Source organism: Pituophis catenifer, unplaced genomic scaffold (genome assembly GCF_029215685.1).
Source record: "Pituophis catenifer annectens isolate HBS135680 unplaced genomic scaffold, rPitCat1.0.hap2 SCAF_15, whole genome shotgun sequence".
In the NCBI taxonomy this organism is placed as follows: Eukaryota; Metazoa; Chordata; class Lepidosauria; order Squamata; family Colubridae; genus Pituophis; species Pituophis catenifer.
In genome coordinates this window covers 13,679,222-13,694,138 of record NW_027256895.1, presented here as the reverse complement: position 1 = coordinate 13,694,138, position 14,917 = coordinate 13,679,222, and the positions used below count along the sequence as shown (strand labels likewise).

The following is a 14,917-nucleotide window of genomic DNA, read 5'->3' as shown; positions in this document are numbered from 1 at the left end:
CTGAAAAAGATGGGTTTTCAGGGAACGACGGAAGGCATTGAGGTCCTGGATTCTTCTTATCTCCGGGGGCAACTGATTCCAGAGGGTGGGAGCCCCCACAGAGAAGGCCCTCCCCCTGGGGGCCACCAGCCTACATTGTTTGGCTGATGGCACCCTGAGGAGGCCCTCTCTGTGGGAGCGCACGGGTCGATGGGAGGTCGTCGGTAGCAGCAGGCGGTCTCGGAGATAGCTAGGCCCTATGCCATGGAGCGCTTTAAAGGTGATAACCAACACCTTGAAGCGCACCCGGAAGACCACCGGGAGCCAGTGCAGCTCGCGCAGGAGCGGTGTTACATGGGAGCGCCATGTTGCTCCCATCACTACCCGCGCTGCTGCATTCTGGACCAGCTGGAGCCTCCGGGTGCTCTTCAAGGGGAGCCCCATGTAGAGAGCGTTGCAGTAGTCAAGGCGAGAGGTGACGAGGGCGTGAGTGACTGTGCAGCATTCCCCACATATCCCAGGGTCATGAGGATTCCCTTTTGCAGCCCTTTGACAGGCAAAGGGGAAGCCAGGTTCCCTTAATGTTCTGATCTAGGCTTCCTTAGAAAGCATTGAAGCAAAGCCTTAATCCTGGCAAAACCTCTTTTATTTACATGACTGTGAATTCCGTTCATTCACAGTCAACAAGGCTTTGACAGTCTTTCAGAGGAATGTTTATTAACCCCCACCTTATCTCACTTGGAACGCTGCCAGAGAACCAATTTCCAAACGCAGGGCAAGGCCAAACTTGGCACAGAGTCTATTAGGGTCACGAACGGAACGTTCCAATCTTAAAATGAGATGAACTAATTGCTTCCTGACAAAGCCCACGTCCCATTCGCTCCTCTTTTATGTCCTATGGGAGGGGCCAATCATCTCCAAGGTGTGGCCTTACTCCCAAGTTGACCCTGCTTTCTTAATTGTTCTTGTCTTCTGGCAGCTCTGTGCATGCGCACACTGGGAATGGGCTCCAGCTATTCCTCTGCCTCGCTGCTGCCTAGCTCTCTCTCTGCCTCCGACGCAGGGCCCTCGTCCGAGCTTTCCCCAGCCCCCAGGACTGGCCCATGTTCCTCCCCAACCTCCTCACTGTCCGACTCTTCTGCCAGCTCTGCTGGCCGCCGGCGGGCCACAACACTTAACGACTGTGTTACTAACTCCCAACCGTAGCGTCGATTCACTTAACAACAGTGACAAGAAAGGCTGTAAAATGGGGCAAAATTGACTTGACAAATGTCTCCCTTAGCAACAGAAATGTTGGGCTCGACTGTGGTCATAAATTAAGGACTATCCTCATTGTATGCAACATTCGATGTGTGTTTAATTTCTTATCTTATCACTAAATAAAGCTCCCTGTCATTTATTCCTTAGTCACATGAGCGTCTCTGCTCTTGGGCTGCCATCTAAAAGACTAAGCATAGAAGGAAGGAAAAGGAAAAATAAACTCAGCGACTGAAATTTTCGTTTTTAATTGTCAAGTTCTTGCCATCACTGGCCGGAATAGAAGCAGTTAAAAAAAAAAAAAACCCAGGGACTAGCATTGTATCAAGCTGCACTAGCTGATTTCATGCAGGACATCCAGAGTACAGGAAGTCCTCGATTTACGACCCCACCCTGAGCCCAAAATTTAGGTTGTTAAGTGAGACATTTTGTGAAGTGTGCCCCCCCTCCCCCCCAGTTTTACAACCATTCTTGCCTGCGTGGTTAAGTGAATCACTGTAGTTGTGAAGTTGGTAACCCAGTTGTTCAAAGAATCTGGCTTCCCCGTTGACTTTGCTCGTCAGTAGGTCGCAAAAGGGGATCACGTGACTCGGGGACCCCGCACGTCTCAAAAATATGAGCCAATTGAATTTTGACCGCATGATCATGGGGTTGCTGGAAAGGTCTTAACTGTAAAAAAAAACCATCATCAGTTACACTGCCGTCGTAACTGAACGGCGCTAAAGAACGGTTGTAAGTCGACGACTACCTGTACATCGGGGTTAAATGCTACCGGTTTAGACCGCTTTGTCCGAACCAGTAGTAAAAACTGCTACCGGTTCAGGCGAACCGGTAGTGAAAAAATGGTACATGTTCAGGCGAACCGGTAGTGAAAAAATGCTACCCGTTTGGACGAACTGGCAGTAAAAAAATACTACCTGTTCGGACAAACTGGTATTTCCGACGATCAGCTGTGCCGGGTGATTTATATTCACTACAAAGTAGGAAATCCTCCTTTCTAGTGAATCTAAATCGCTTGGTGCAGCTGTTCCCTCCCCTCGCTGTTTACTTACCTTTGAAGACTCAGAAAAGGCTTCCTAATCCTCCTTTTTCAGCGCTGTGCAGTAGCGCCTGTGGTGCGCATGCGTGCAAAGTGTGCATTTGGCATGCACCGCGCACGAATCAAACCAATAGCAATCTTCAGAGCATTTCACCCCTGCAGTACACCCTCCGCTTCGGGGCTGCCTAAGGAAAGCGCCCTCCCTGAACTCAATTCTCATCTTTTCGTTTCAGGCCCCCGACGTGAGCAGTGCCGAAGAGTTCCCCATTTTTGGCACCGGCGTGGTCCCTAAGCAGGCATCGGTTTGGGGCCCTAAGAAGTTTTGAGGTTCAGGGACCACCACCATGGCTGGCTCGCCGGGCAAGGCCTCGTGGGCGGGGATGCGTGTGCGTGCTCCGTGGCACCCTCAGCTCCCTGCCACCGGGCCGCCTCTCGCTGTCCTGAGACTCTCTCCACTTTCCTCCTCGCCTGCACTCCTCTCTCCGTGACTCTGTGCAAAACCATTAACCGATCAAAAAAAGAAAAGCCATAGCCTCCCTCCTCTTCCTTTCTTCTCGTGGAGTCAAAAGTAGGCCAGGTTGTAAGCACATGTATGTTCAAGGAGCCTCGTGCAGCTAGCGGGTCTTTTACCCCCTTCCCTTCCTTCCCCATTTGCCAGATTTCAGGGCATTAAACTCCTCGCTAGACCCCCCCTCGCACTTCCCCCTCTCAGCTGTGAAAGGAGTAAGTCCCAAACTTTTCCTGCCGGGTTCCTTCTCTTTCCGGGGGAGGGTGTGTGTGACGTGGGCCCGGCGTGGACCCATTCACGCATCCAGATCTCCTGGAAGAGCTGGAGATTTTTTTGTGAGGGAGGTTGTCAGACTTGCCGAAGTCGAAGCACAGTTCCTCGCCCACCCAAACCATCGCTCTCTCTGCATTCGGATGCCGGAAGCGGCTTAACCTTGGCTTCTTTTCTGGCTCTGCTAGTGAATTTGGAGCTGGGGGACGACCAAAACTAGAGGGAGAAGCATCCTTGTGAGGAGACGGTGTGTGTGTGCGTGTGTGCGCGCGTGAAGATCTAGGAACGAGATTCTGGCTTGCTGTGTGTGAAAGGCCCACTTTATAAGCAGGTAGCACTTAGAAACTTTTGGCAACTAGCAGCCTTCGTCGTCGTCCTCCTCCTCCTCCCTTTTCACGTCAGAGTCTGAGAATGGTTTTTTTTTTGTCCTCACTTCCTCCATTTTCACCGGTTTTCCCATCTTCTTTCTCCCGGCTCCCTCTTTCTTTCTTTCTTTCTTTCTTTCTTTCTTTCTTTCTTTCTTTCTTTCTTTCTTTCTTTCTTTCTTTCTTTCTTTCTTTCTTTCTTTCTTTCTTTCTTTCTTTCTTTCCTTCCTTCCTTCCTTCCTTCCTTCCTTCCTTCCTTCCTTCCTTCCTTCCTTCCTTCCTTCCTTCCTTCCTTCCTCTTTTATTTTCCTTCCACTCGCTTTGAACCGTGCTGAGGGAAAATATGCCACCGTTGACCCCAAGAGGCAGATGTTTTCTTTTGACTTTCCTTTTCGGTGACTAGTCCTCGTCGTCCCTTCCCGGGTTTTGAAACTGTGATTTCTCAAGCGAGTGTGTGTGTTTGGGTGTGTGTGTCCACACGAGTGTGTGTGTAGGGTGCGGGGGTGGGGGGGTTAAGCGAGAAAGGCAAAGGTGCGAGTTAAGACCCCCTCCTCAGTTCCATCTCTTCTCCTCCCACTCCCTCACAATCCAGGTTGCCCTACCTGCGTGACGGGGGCGGGGAGGGGGGGCACAACGTAACAAATGGGGAAAAAAAGAAAAAGGAAAAAAACAACAACCACCTAGCGGAGCGACATAACTCAGTTTTTCATTTTTCTTTTTTTTTTTTTCCGTAAGAAGGCAGGGTTTTGGGGAGAAACAAAAATACGGCAAAAATCAGAAGACACTATTGGCCTTAACAGGGGGGGCGGGGGGAACCAACGGGGGAGGGGGTGCGTGAGAGGGAGGAAAAAAAAGGAACTTAAAGTTTGACAAAAGGAAATATGCAAACTCTGTAGGTCACCCGGTGACTGGATTTTTTTTTTTTCTTTTCTAATTCCAAATTCAAAACAAAACAAAACAAAACAGCGTGGGGAAAATAAAAACTCTTTTGGTGAATTTGTGATGCGTCCATTGAGCTGTGTGAGGGTCTCTTTGCTTTCTTCAGACTGAAAAGGAAATCCCACATATTGTAGCCACTGTTCTTCTACTGCAGTGATGGCGAAACTTTTCGGCACGGAGTGCCCCAACCGGAATGTGTGCGCACGCGTGTGCGCACGCGTGCACTGGACCCCGGAAACTCGAAGGTCAGCTGGCCGGTGCGCATGCGTGCGCCAGCCACCTTGTTTTCTGGTTCCTGGTGAGGGCATGCGGGCCGGCCAACTGGTCTTCATGCGTGCTGGAGCGCCAGAAACCCGGAGACTAGGTGGCCGGCGCATGCATGTGCCCCAGCCAGCTGGTCTTTGGGTTTCCGGGGTTCCGGCATACGTGAAGACCAGATGGCCGACGTGCATATACTTACCAGAAATCAAAAAAGCAATTGGCGACGGCGTGCATGCCCACAGAGAGGGCCCTGCGTGCCACCTCTGGCACGCGTGCCACAGGTTCACCATAACGGTTCTATTGCTATTCCAGTGGAGAAGCGAATACAGGTGGTCCTTGACGTACAAACATTCGTTTAGTGACCGTTCGAAAGTACAGCAACACTGACAAAAAGTGGCTTGGGAGCGTTTCTCACGACCGTTGCAAAATCTCCATAGCTGGACTTTAATTGGGACCAGAATTTCCTTTGCTAATCCAGGTAGGAGTAGAGTAGAGCAGAGCAGAGCAGAGCAGAACAGAACAGAACAGAACAGAACAACAAGAGCAGCTAGGCTGCTGGTAGCTCAATATTGGAAGAAGGACTCTTTGCCTACTATTGAAGAGTGGATATTGAAAGTAACAAACCTAGCAGAAATGGCGAAAATCTCGGCGTATTTGAAGGACCACATGCAAGAAAGATACGTATCGGAATGGAGAAGATGGGATTGATTATATTCAAAATAAGTATCAGACAAGAAAATATCAAATAGCTTATGAATGAATGTTAGTATTAGAAGTATTTGGTTATCTGTAGTGGAGTTAAGGTTTCAGTGGGGGAGGCAGTACTTTGAGGATAAGTAGATTAATCTAGTTTATGTTTGATTAAATGAAATACCTTGTATTTTGCTCTGGGAAGTAAGGGGGGGGGGAATTTTTGTATTTCTTTTTTGTAAAACTTCAATTAAAAAAAAACAGAATAGAATAGAATAGAATAACAGTTGGAAGGGACCTTGGAGGTCTTCTAGTCCAACCCCCTGCCCAGGCAAGAAACCCTACATCACTTCAGACAAATGGTTATCCAACATCTCTTAAAAATTTCCAGTGTTGGAGCATTCACAACTTCTGCAGGCAAGTTGTTCCACTTATTAATTGTTCTGTCAGGAATTTTCTCCTTAGTTCTAAATTGCTTCTCTCCTTGATTAGTTCCCACCCATTGCTTCTTGTCCTACCCTCAGGTGCTTTGGAGAATAGTTTGACTCTGTGGCAACCCCTGAGATATTGGAACGCTGCTATCATGACGCCCCTAGTCCTTCTCTTCATTAAACGAGACATACCCAGTTCCTGCAACCGTTCTTCATATGTTTTAGCCTCCAGTCCCCCTAATCATCTTTGTTGCTCTTCTCTGCACTCTTTCTAGAGTCTCCACATCTTTAGTAAATGGAATGGAATGGAATATAAAATAGAATACAGAACAGAAGAGGAGTAGGAGTAGGAATAGGGTTAGAGGAGTAGAGTAGAATAGAATAGAATAGAATAGAATAGAATAGAATAGAATAGAATAGAATAGAATAGAATAGAATAGAATAGAATAGAATAGAATAGAATAGAATAGAACTTCTAGGCCAACCCAGTACACAGGTAGGAAACTCTGTATCATTTCAGACAAATGGTTATCCAATCTCTTTAAAACCTCCAGTGTTGGAGCACCCACAAATTCTGGAGGCAAGTTGTTCCCCTGACTAATTGTTCTCACTGTCAGGATATTTCTCCTTAGTTCTAGGTTGCTTCTGTCCTTGATTACTTTCCCTCCATTGCTTCTTGTCCTGCCCTCAGGTGCCTTGGAGAATAGTTTGACTCCCTCTTCTTTGTGGCAGACCCTCAAGCATTGGAACGCTGCTAACATGTCACCCCCCCCAGTCCTTTTCATTAAACCAGACGTACGCCAATTCCAGCAACCGTTCTTCGTATGTTTTAGCCCCGTTTCCTAATGATGCGTGCTTCATCCGATTTTACGCATTTGATATTATAATCTTTCTCCCCCCCCCCACGATTGTTAATCGAATCACTTGTCGTTAAGTGAACCGTGCTGCCGTTGAAGTTGAAATCCAACTTCCCCCATTGACTTCGCTTCTCAGAAATCCGCCGGGAAGGTGACGAATGGTGATCCCACGTCCCCGTCACAGCGCAACTGTCGTCAACACACGCCAGTTGCCAAGAGCCTGATCTTTTGATCACCTGACCCGAGGATTCTGCGACAGTCCCAAAGTCTGAACTGGTCTTAAGTCCCACCCACCGACCCACCCACCCCCAGCCAGTGCTGCTGTAGCTTCAAGCGGTCGCTAAGCGAATGGCTTTTTAAGTCGAGGACTAGCTGTGGTTGCCATTCGGGCCTACAAGAAACAAAGCTGAGGCAAATCACCTCATGTAACCCAGCCCTCAGACTGTATTTCTTGTGTTCTTCTCAACCTTCCCGATGAGGTCTTTCCGGTCCGTTTGGAAATGCAATCCAATCTGCTTAAGAACTGCCGTTTCGGTTGACAGATTTGACTCGTTAATCCTTACGGGGTCAAAGCAGCCGGTCGAGGTTGGGACACGGAAATCAGTTTGTGGGCCTCTGCTCAGGTCTGATCTTCTGCAGGAGGAGATCAGCTAGGGTAACTCAAGCCGTTATTCGCTTTCTGCTTTATTCCTTCCTTTTTTCATCCAGTATAATTACTACGAAACTGGAGAGGACCCACCAGCACCACAGTTACGGGCGGAGTTAGGGTGTCTTTCATCTCACCAAAAGTCCACCAAACGCTTAAAATTTGTGAGGGGCAAAAAAACCCCACAATTCAGGTGATCCTTTAGCAAAAGTTGCACCTGCTCGAACAATCTGCCCCTTTGCCACAGCGTAAATCCCCGCGACCAGAAATTGTCAGGCCGTGGTCAAATATATAAATTGCTGAGTTACTTAGGCGTAGAAATTAAATAAATAAGAAAGAGAAAGAGAAGGAAAGAAAAAAGAAAGAAAAGAGATAGAGAAGGAAAGAAAGAAAGAGGAGAAAGAAGGAAAGCCAGTTTGGTGTAGGGCAGTGATGGCGAACCTTTTCGGCACCAAGTGCCCCCTAAAAGAGGTCGTGCAGACATGTCACACGTATGTGCACACCCTCATCAGGAAAGGCCAAATTTTCAGGTTCTAGGACACATGCGCGCCCGATGATCAGCTGGCCAGCACGCATGTGCAGGGCAGTTTTCAGGACTGCCGCGCGTGTGAAGGGTTCGCGCTCTGGAAAAGCTGAACTTCTGGGTTCCAGCATGCATGTGCAGCCGACGATCAGCTGGCCAACGCACATGCGCACACCGGTTTTCAGAACTGCCGCACACACGGACAGCTGATAGTTACACGCATGTGCATCAGAGACCCGGAAGACAGGCATGGCCGTGCGTGCCAGGCGACATGCAAGGACAACGCATGCCATAGGTTCACCCTCACGGGTGTAGGGGTTAAGGTGTCAGGCTAGCAACCAGGAGACTGTGAGTTCTAGTCCTGCCTTAAGCCCAAAGCCAGCTGGGCGACCCTGGGCCAGTCGCTTGCTCTCAGCCCTGGGAAGGTAGCAACGGCAAACCTCTTCTGAAAAACCTTGCTGTCGGATCAAATCCAGGCAGCTACAAGGAGTCAACACTAACTCATAGACACATTCACACACCCCAAAAAAATCCATAATAATCTTTTGCTTAGTGTGTTAGGGAACTCGGCCCCTGCTATTTATGGCTTAGCACTGTGATGGTGAACCTATGGCATGTATGCCACAGGTGACACGCAGAGCCCTCTCTGCATGCATGCAAGGTGTCGCCGCAGCTCAGTTTCACTGTGCATGCACGTGTGCCTCCCGCCGGCCAGCTGGTTTTTAGGTCTCTCGTGCATGTGTGGGGGTCAGGCCACATGCAGAGGGGTGCGCGCATGCTGGGGGGACACGGGATCATGTGGACATGTGCGGGGGGCAAGGAGGGTTGCACGTGTGAGCGTGGGGGGCAATATGCACATGCATGGGGGAAGGACGTGCAGGGGGATTGCAGGCAGATTGCATTATGGGTGCGTGCACATGCCGCTTTCGGCACGCAATGACAAAAAGGTTAGCCATCACTGCCTTAGCATGTTGAATGGGGGCCCCTCGTTCGTCATTATCCAGCAAACTATGGTTATGGAAACTGACTCCCTATACAAGCCAAGCCAGCAGTTTGTGTAGGATGTTAAAGGTAGCACATACAAACACGCAAGGTGAAGATGAGTCTGACAAATTTGCATTGTGCAGCCCACCAAGCAGGAACAAGGAAGCTGTGATACCCACAGTAATTTTCTGGCACTATGTCAACCCAGATATCCACCTGCCGTTTCGTACACAAATAACTATTTCCGCCAAGCATGTTCTTTTCATTCCCAATTTGTTTTTTATTTTGAACGCAAACGGCTTTATCTACCACAGGAATTGCTGAAAGGGACATAATGCAAACATAATGAAATAGGAGTCCTATTGCACCCTCGGCCTGGCCCAGCACAGTATGTTGTGACCTAGGCTTACTGAGTCATTACAAGACACAATTAGTCCCAAAGTAACAGCTGAGAATTACTTTCATTCCCAGCGGAGTCCCAATTAGTTGCGAAACAAGTCCTTTGGAAGAAGTCCTTTGGGATAATCACCAACCTTTATCTTTTTTGACACCCTGTCAAAGGCCTTACTTGGCAAAGCCCCACAAAATTCAAACAAGAGATGCCAACTGGAAACAAAGTTGGCAACGTTGCTTTCTTTCAAAAGGCCCCAAGTGCCTTTGTTTCTCTTTTAAGCCTTATGGGAGGGGCCAATCATCTGGCCTTACTCCCAAGTCGTCCCTTTTGCTTTAGCTGCTCTTGCCTTCTGGCAGCTCTGCGCATGTGTGCACTAGGAACAGGCTCCTGTTCCTCTGCCTCTGCTGTCCGACTCTGGGGGCTCCAGAGTCTGTGCATCACTCTCAGATGGCCCTGGCCCCATCTCTGACTCCGATGCAGAGCCCTCGTCTGGGCCTTCCCCAGACTCCAGGACTGGCCCATGGTCCTCCCCAGCCTCCTCACTGTCCGACTCTGCTGCTAGCTCCACAGGCTGCTGGCAGACCACAACACCTTATTCATTTTGCCAGGTGCCCCATTCAAGCCAATAATCACCCAGGGAGAAGAAATCAGGATTCAATAATTGATTTCAATATCTTCATGAACGACTTAGATGAGGGAATAGAAGGGGAACTTACCAAATTTGCAGATGATGCTAAGCTGGCAGGAATAGCCAACGCCCTAGATGATAGGCTCAAGATCCAGATGGATCTTGACAGACTTGAACACTGGGCCCTCTCTAACAAAATGAAATTCAATGTAGAGAATAGTAAAGTCTTACACTTGGGCAAGAAAAACCCAGAGTATACATATAGATTGGGTGAAACCAGGTTTAATAGCAGTAACTGTAAGAGGGAACTTGGAGTCTTCGTGGACAACCAGCTAAATATGAGCTAGCAGTGTGCAGCGGCAGCCAAAAAAGCCAACTCAATCCTAAACTGCATTAATAGAGGGATACAATCAAGATCGAGGGAGGTACTAATACCACTCTATAAAGCCCTAGTAAGATCACACCTAGAGTACTGCATCCAGTTTTGGTCACCACACTATAAAAAAGATGTTGAGACTTTAGTAAAAGTGCAGAGAAGAGCAACCAGGATGATTAGGGGACTGGAGACTAAAACATAAGATGAACGGTTACAGGAACTGGGCATGGCTAGTCTACTGAAGAGAAGGACCAGGGGAGACATGATAGCAGTCTTCCAATACTTGAGGGGCTGCTACAGAGAGGAAGGGGTCAACCTATTTTCCAAGGCACCTGAAGGCCAGACAAGGAATAAAGGATGGAAACTGATCAAGGAGAGATTCAAATGGGAAATAAGGAGAAATTTTCTGACAGTGAGAACAATCAACCCATGGAACAGAAGTTGCCTTCGGAAGTTGTGGGAGCTTCATCACTGGAGGCTTTCAAGAAGAGGTTAGACTGCCATTTGTTAGAAATGGTATAGGGTCTGCTTGGGCGGGTGGTTGGACTAGATGACCTACAAGGTCCCTTCCAACTCTTTTGTTAGTCTGATTTCTGTGCGGAATTGAGGCATTCAAAGACATTTCAGAATTGAGATACGTTTCGGAGCCGAGTCCAAATCAAAACAGGCCTGCGGATATACTGAGACCCAAATTTCTTGTGGTTAAACAAGATGGTTACGGGAATTTTGACTCGTTTTTCGACCTTCCTTGCCACCGTTGAGAAAGGAATCGTTGCAGACGTTAACTTAGTAACACGATTCTTAGATGAATCTGGCTTCTCCAGTGACTTGCTTGTCAGAAGGTCACAAAAGGCGATGATCACATGACCCCGGGGACACTGCAACCATCATAAATATGAGACAGATGCCAAGCGTCTGGATTTTGATCATGTGTCCATGAGGATGCTGCAACGGTCATAAGTAAAAAATGCTCACAAGTCATTTTTTTCCCCCCAGTGCCATTGTAATTTTGAACAGTCACTAAACAAACGGTTGTTGAGAACTATAGTACCTGTATACCATAAACTACATATATACGTGAGAATGTCCTGATATTTCATCGCTTGTTCCCACTATCAAACAGACAATTTATCTCATAATAAGCGTGGGGGATGCATTTACTAAGCGAAATTGCGTAGGTTTGTGTTTTTAACAAACTTTTTACCTCAGGACTTTAACTTTTTTACCTCCCGATTTTTGCTGGGACCTGTTTAGGTGGACTTGCAAAATTCTTTTTTTGCAGTTACGCATCCACAATTGCGCCAACGCTTTCTATAAGTGGAGGGTTTGTGGTCAGCCTCTTTAGCTTCTTGTGATAAGCGTCAAAGCAGGCGTTGGCCAACTGCTGATTCTAACCATGGCTTACCAAGCAAAAGGATAGTGATTAAAAAAGACTAGCTCTGATAAAAGTTAAACCATGGCTTGTTTGCAAAAACCCCTTGGTGGTTTGCTAGTGGGTTAATAACCCTGGGGGAGAATACAGGTAATCCACAGTTCATTTAGTGACCGTTTGAAGTTACAATGGCCCTGAAAAAAGTGACTTGTGACCATTGTTCACACTTAACGACCGTTGCAGCATTCCCCATGGTCGTGTGATTTACAGTCAGATGCTTGAGACAACTGGTTCGTATCGACGATTGTAGCGTCGTGACCCATCTTTAGCGACCTTCTGACAAACAAAGTCAATGGGGAAGCCCGATTCGCTTAACAACCGAGTTACTAACTTGCGATTCGCTTAAGAAACATGGCAAGACAAGCCGTAAAACGGGACAAAATTCACTTCACCCATTTCTCCTTTTAGCAACGTAAATTCTGGGCTCGATTGTGGTTGTAAATCGAGGATTACTTCTACCCCCCTTCTCTACTCTGGTCAGATGCCCATTGTCCGGAAAGCCGAGTGACGCGCCCGCTCAGCCAAACCCCACTGCGTGCATTCCCACCAGACGGTGGCTCAGTGGCTAAGACACTGTGCTTGTTGATCAGAAAGGTTGGCAGTTCGGTGGTTCCAATCCCTAGTACAGGTCTCCTGCCTGAGCAGGGGGTTGGACTAGATGACCTCCAAGGTCCCTTCCAACTCTGTTACTGTGATTACTGAAGGTCTTCTAGTCCAGCCCTCCCCCTCAAGCAGGGAGAACCTATACCATTTCAGATAAGTGACTCTTCTAGTCTCTTCTTAAACCCAGAGAGATAGAGAGAGGGAGGGGGAGGGAGGGAAGGTGGGGGAGGGGAAGAGGGAGGAAAGGGAGAGGGAAGGAAGGGGGAGAGGGCAGGAGGCAAGGAGGGAGAGGGAGAAAAGGAGGGAGGGAAAGAAGGGGAGGGAGAGAGGGAGGGAAGGAGGGGGAAGGAGGGAGGAAAGGTGGAGGGAGAGGGAGGAAAGGGAGAGAGGGAGAGGGCAGAAGGCAAGGAGAAAAGAGAAGGAGGGAGGGAAGATAGGGGTAAGGAGAGAGGGAGGGAAGGAGGGGAGAGAGGGAGGGAGGAAAGGGAGAGGGAAGGAAGGGGGAGGGAGAGGGCAGGAGGCAAGGAGGGAGGGAGAGGGAGGAAAGAGGGAGGGAAGAAGGGAAAGGGACAGAGGGAGGGAAGGAGGGAGGAAAGGTGGAGGGAGAGGGAGGAAAGGGAGAGGGAGAGAGGGAGAGGGCAGAAGGCAAGGAGAAAAGAGAAGGAGGGAGGGAAGATAGGGGTAGGGAGAGAGGGAGGGAAGGAGGGGAGGGAGGGAGGAAAGGGAGAGGGAAGGAAGGGGGAGGGAGAGGGCAGGAGGCAAGGAGGGAGGGAGAGGGAGGAAAGAGGGAGGGAAGAAGGGAAAGGGACAGAGGGAGGGAAGGAGGGGGGAGGGAGGGAGAGAGGGAGAGGGGAGGGGGTGTAAGAGAGGGAGGAAAGAGGGAGAGCAAGGGGAGGGGGAGAGAAGGAGGAGGAGAGGGGAGGGAGGGGAGGAGGGAGGGTACGAGGAAGGAAAGGGAGAGGGAAGGAAGGGGGAGAGAAGGAGGGAAGGAGGGAGGGGAGGGAAAGAGGGAGACAGAGGAAAGGGAGAGGGAAGGAAGGGGGAGGGGGAGAGGGCAGGAGGCAAGGAGGGAGGGAGAGGGAGAAAAGAGGGCGGGAAGAAGGAAACAAGGGGGAGGGAGAGAGGGAGGGGAGGATAGGTGAGGGAAACAGGAGGGAGGAAGGGGGAGGAAAGAGGGAGAGGAAGGGGAAGGGGAGAGAAGGAGGGGAGGAGATGGGGAGGAAGGAGATGGAGAGGAGGAGGGGGAGGAGCAGGGGAGAGGGAGGGGGAGAGGGTGGAAAGGGAAAGTAAGGAGGAGGGAGGGAGAGGAAGGAAAGGGAGAGGGAAGAGGGAGAGGAAGGGGAAGGGGAGAGGAGGAGGGGGAGGAGATGGGGAGGAAGGAGATGGAGAGGAGGAGGGGGAGGAGCAGGGGAGAGGGAGGGGGAGAGGGAGGAAAGGGAAAGTAAGGAGGAGGGAGGGAGAGGGAGGAAAGGGAGAGGGGAGAGGAAGGGGAAGGGGAGAGGAGGAGGGGGAGGAGCAGGGGAGAGGGAGGGGGAGAGGGAGGAAAGGGAAAGTAAGGAGGAGGGAGGGAGAGGAAGGAAAGGGAGAGGGAAGAGGGAGAGGAAGGGGAAGGGGAGAGGAGGAGGGGGAGGAGATGGGGAGGAAGGAGAGGGAGAGAGGAGGAGGGGGAGGAGCAGGGGAGAGGGAGGGGGAGGAAAGGGAGAGGAAAGTAAGGAGGAGGGAGGGAGAGGGAGGAAAGGGAGAGGGGAGAGGAAGGGGAAGGGGAGAGGAGGAGGGGGAGGAGATGGGGAGGAAGGAGATGGAGAGGAGGAGGGGGAGGAGCAGGGGAGAGGGAGGAGGAGGGGGAGGAGATGGGGAGGAAGGAGAGGGAGAGAGGAGGAGGGGGAGGAGCAGGGGAGAGGGAGGGGGAGGAAAGGGAGAGGAAAGTAAGGAGGAGGGAGGGAGAGGGAGGAAAGGGAGAGGGGAGAGGAAGGGGAAGGGGAGAGGAGGAGGGGGAGGAGATGGGGAGGAAGGAGAGGGAGAGAGGAGGAGGGGGAGGAGCAGGGGAGAGGGAGGGGGAGGAAAGGGAGAGGAAAGTAAGGAGGAGGGAGGGAGAGGGAGGAAAGGGAGAGGGGAGAGGAAGGGGAAGGGGAGAGGAGGAGGGGGAGGAGATGGGGAGGAAGGAGATGGAGAGGAGGAGGGGGAGGAGCAGGGGAGAGGGAGGAGGAGGGGGAGGAGATGGGGAGGAAGGAGAGGGAGAGAGGAGGAGGGGGAGGAGCAGGGGAGAGGGAGGGGGAGGAAAGGGAGAGGAAAGTAAGGAGGAGGGAGGGAGAGGGAGGAAAGGGAGAGGGGAGAGGAAGGGGAAGGGGAGAGGAGGAGGGGGAGGAGATGGGGAGGAAGGAGAGGGAGAGAGGAGGAGGGGGAGGAGCAGGGGAGAGGGAGGGGAAGAGGGAGATAAGGGAGAGGGAAGGAAGGGGGAGAGAAGGAGGGAGGGGAGGGAAAGAGGGAGAGGGAGGAAAGGGAGAGGGAAGGAAGGGGAGAGGGAGAGGGCAGGAGGCAAGGAGGGAGGGAGAGGGAGAAAAGAGAGGGCGGGGAGAAGGAAACAAGAGGGAGGGAGAGAGGGAGGGGAGGATAGGTGAGGGAAACGAGAGGAAGGGGGAGGAAAGAGGGAGAGGAAGGAGAGGGAGAGAGGAGGAGGGGGAGGAGCAGGGGAGAGGGAGGGGAAGAGGGAGGAAAGGGAGAGGAAAGTAAGGAGG

At 50.6% G+C, this 14,917-nt stretch overlaps 1 protein-coding gene across 1 annotated transcript in view; it reads left to right on the top strand.

Annotated features, from left to right (window-relative positions):
* LOC139324982 (vigilin-like) overlaps positions 1–4,205 on the top strand; it is a 112,071-nt gene extending 107,866 nt beyond the window's left edge. The window contains exon 28 of the mRNA XM_070954768.1: positions 2,509–4,205. Within this exon, the coding sequence (XP_070810869.1) occupies positions 2,509–2,601 (93 nt within the window). The 3' untranslated portion in view covers positions 2,602–4,205. The remainder of the gene's footprint in view (positions 1–2,508) is intronic.
* Positions 4,206–14,917: the final 10,712 nt, after the last annotated feature.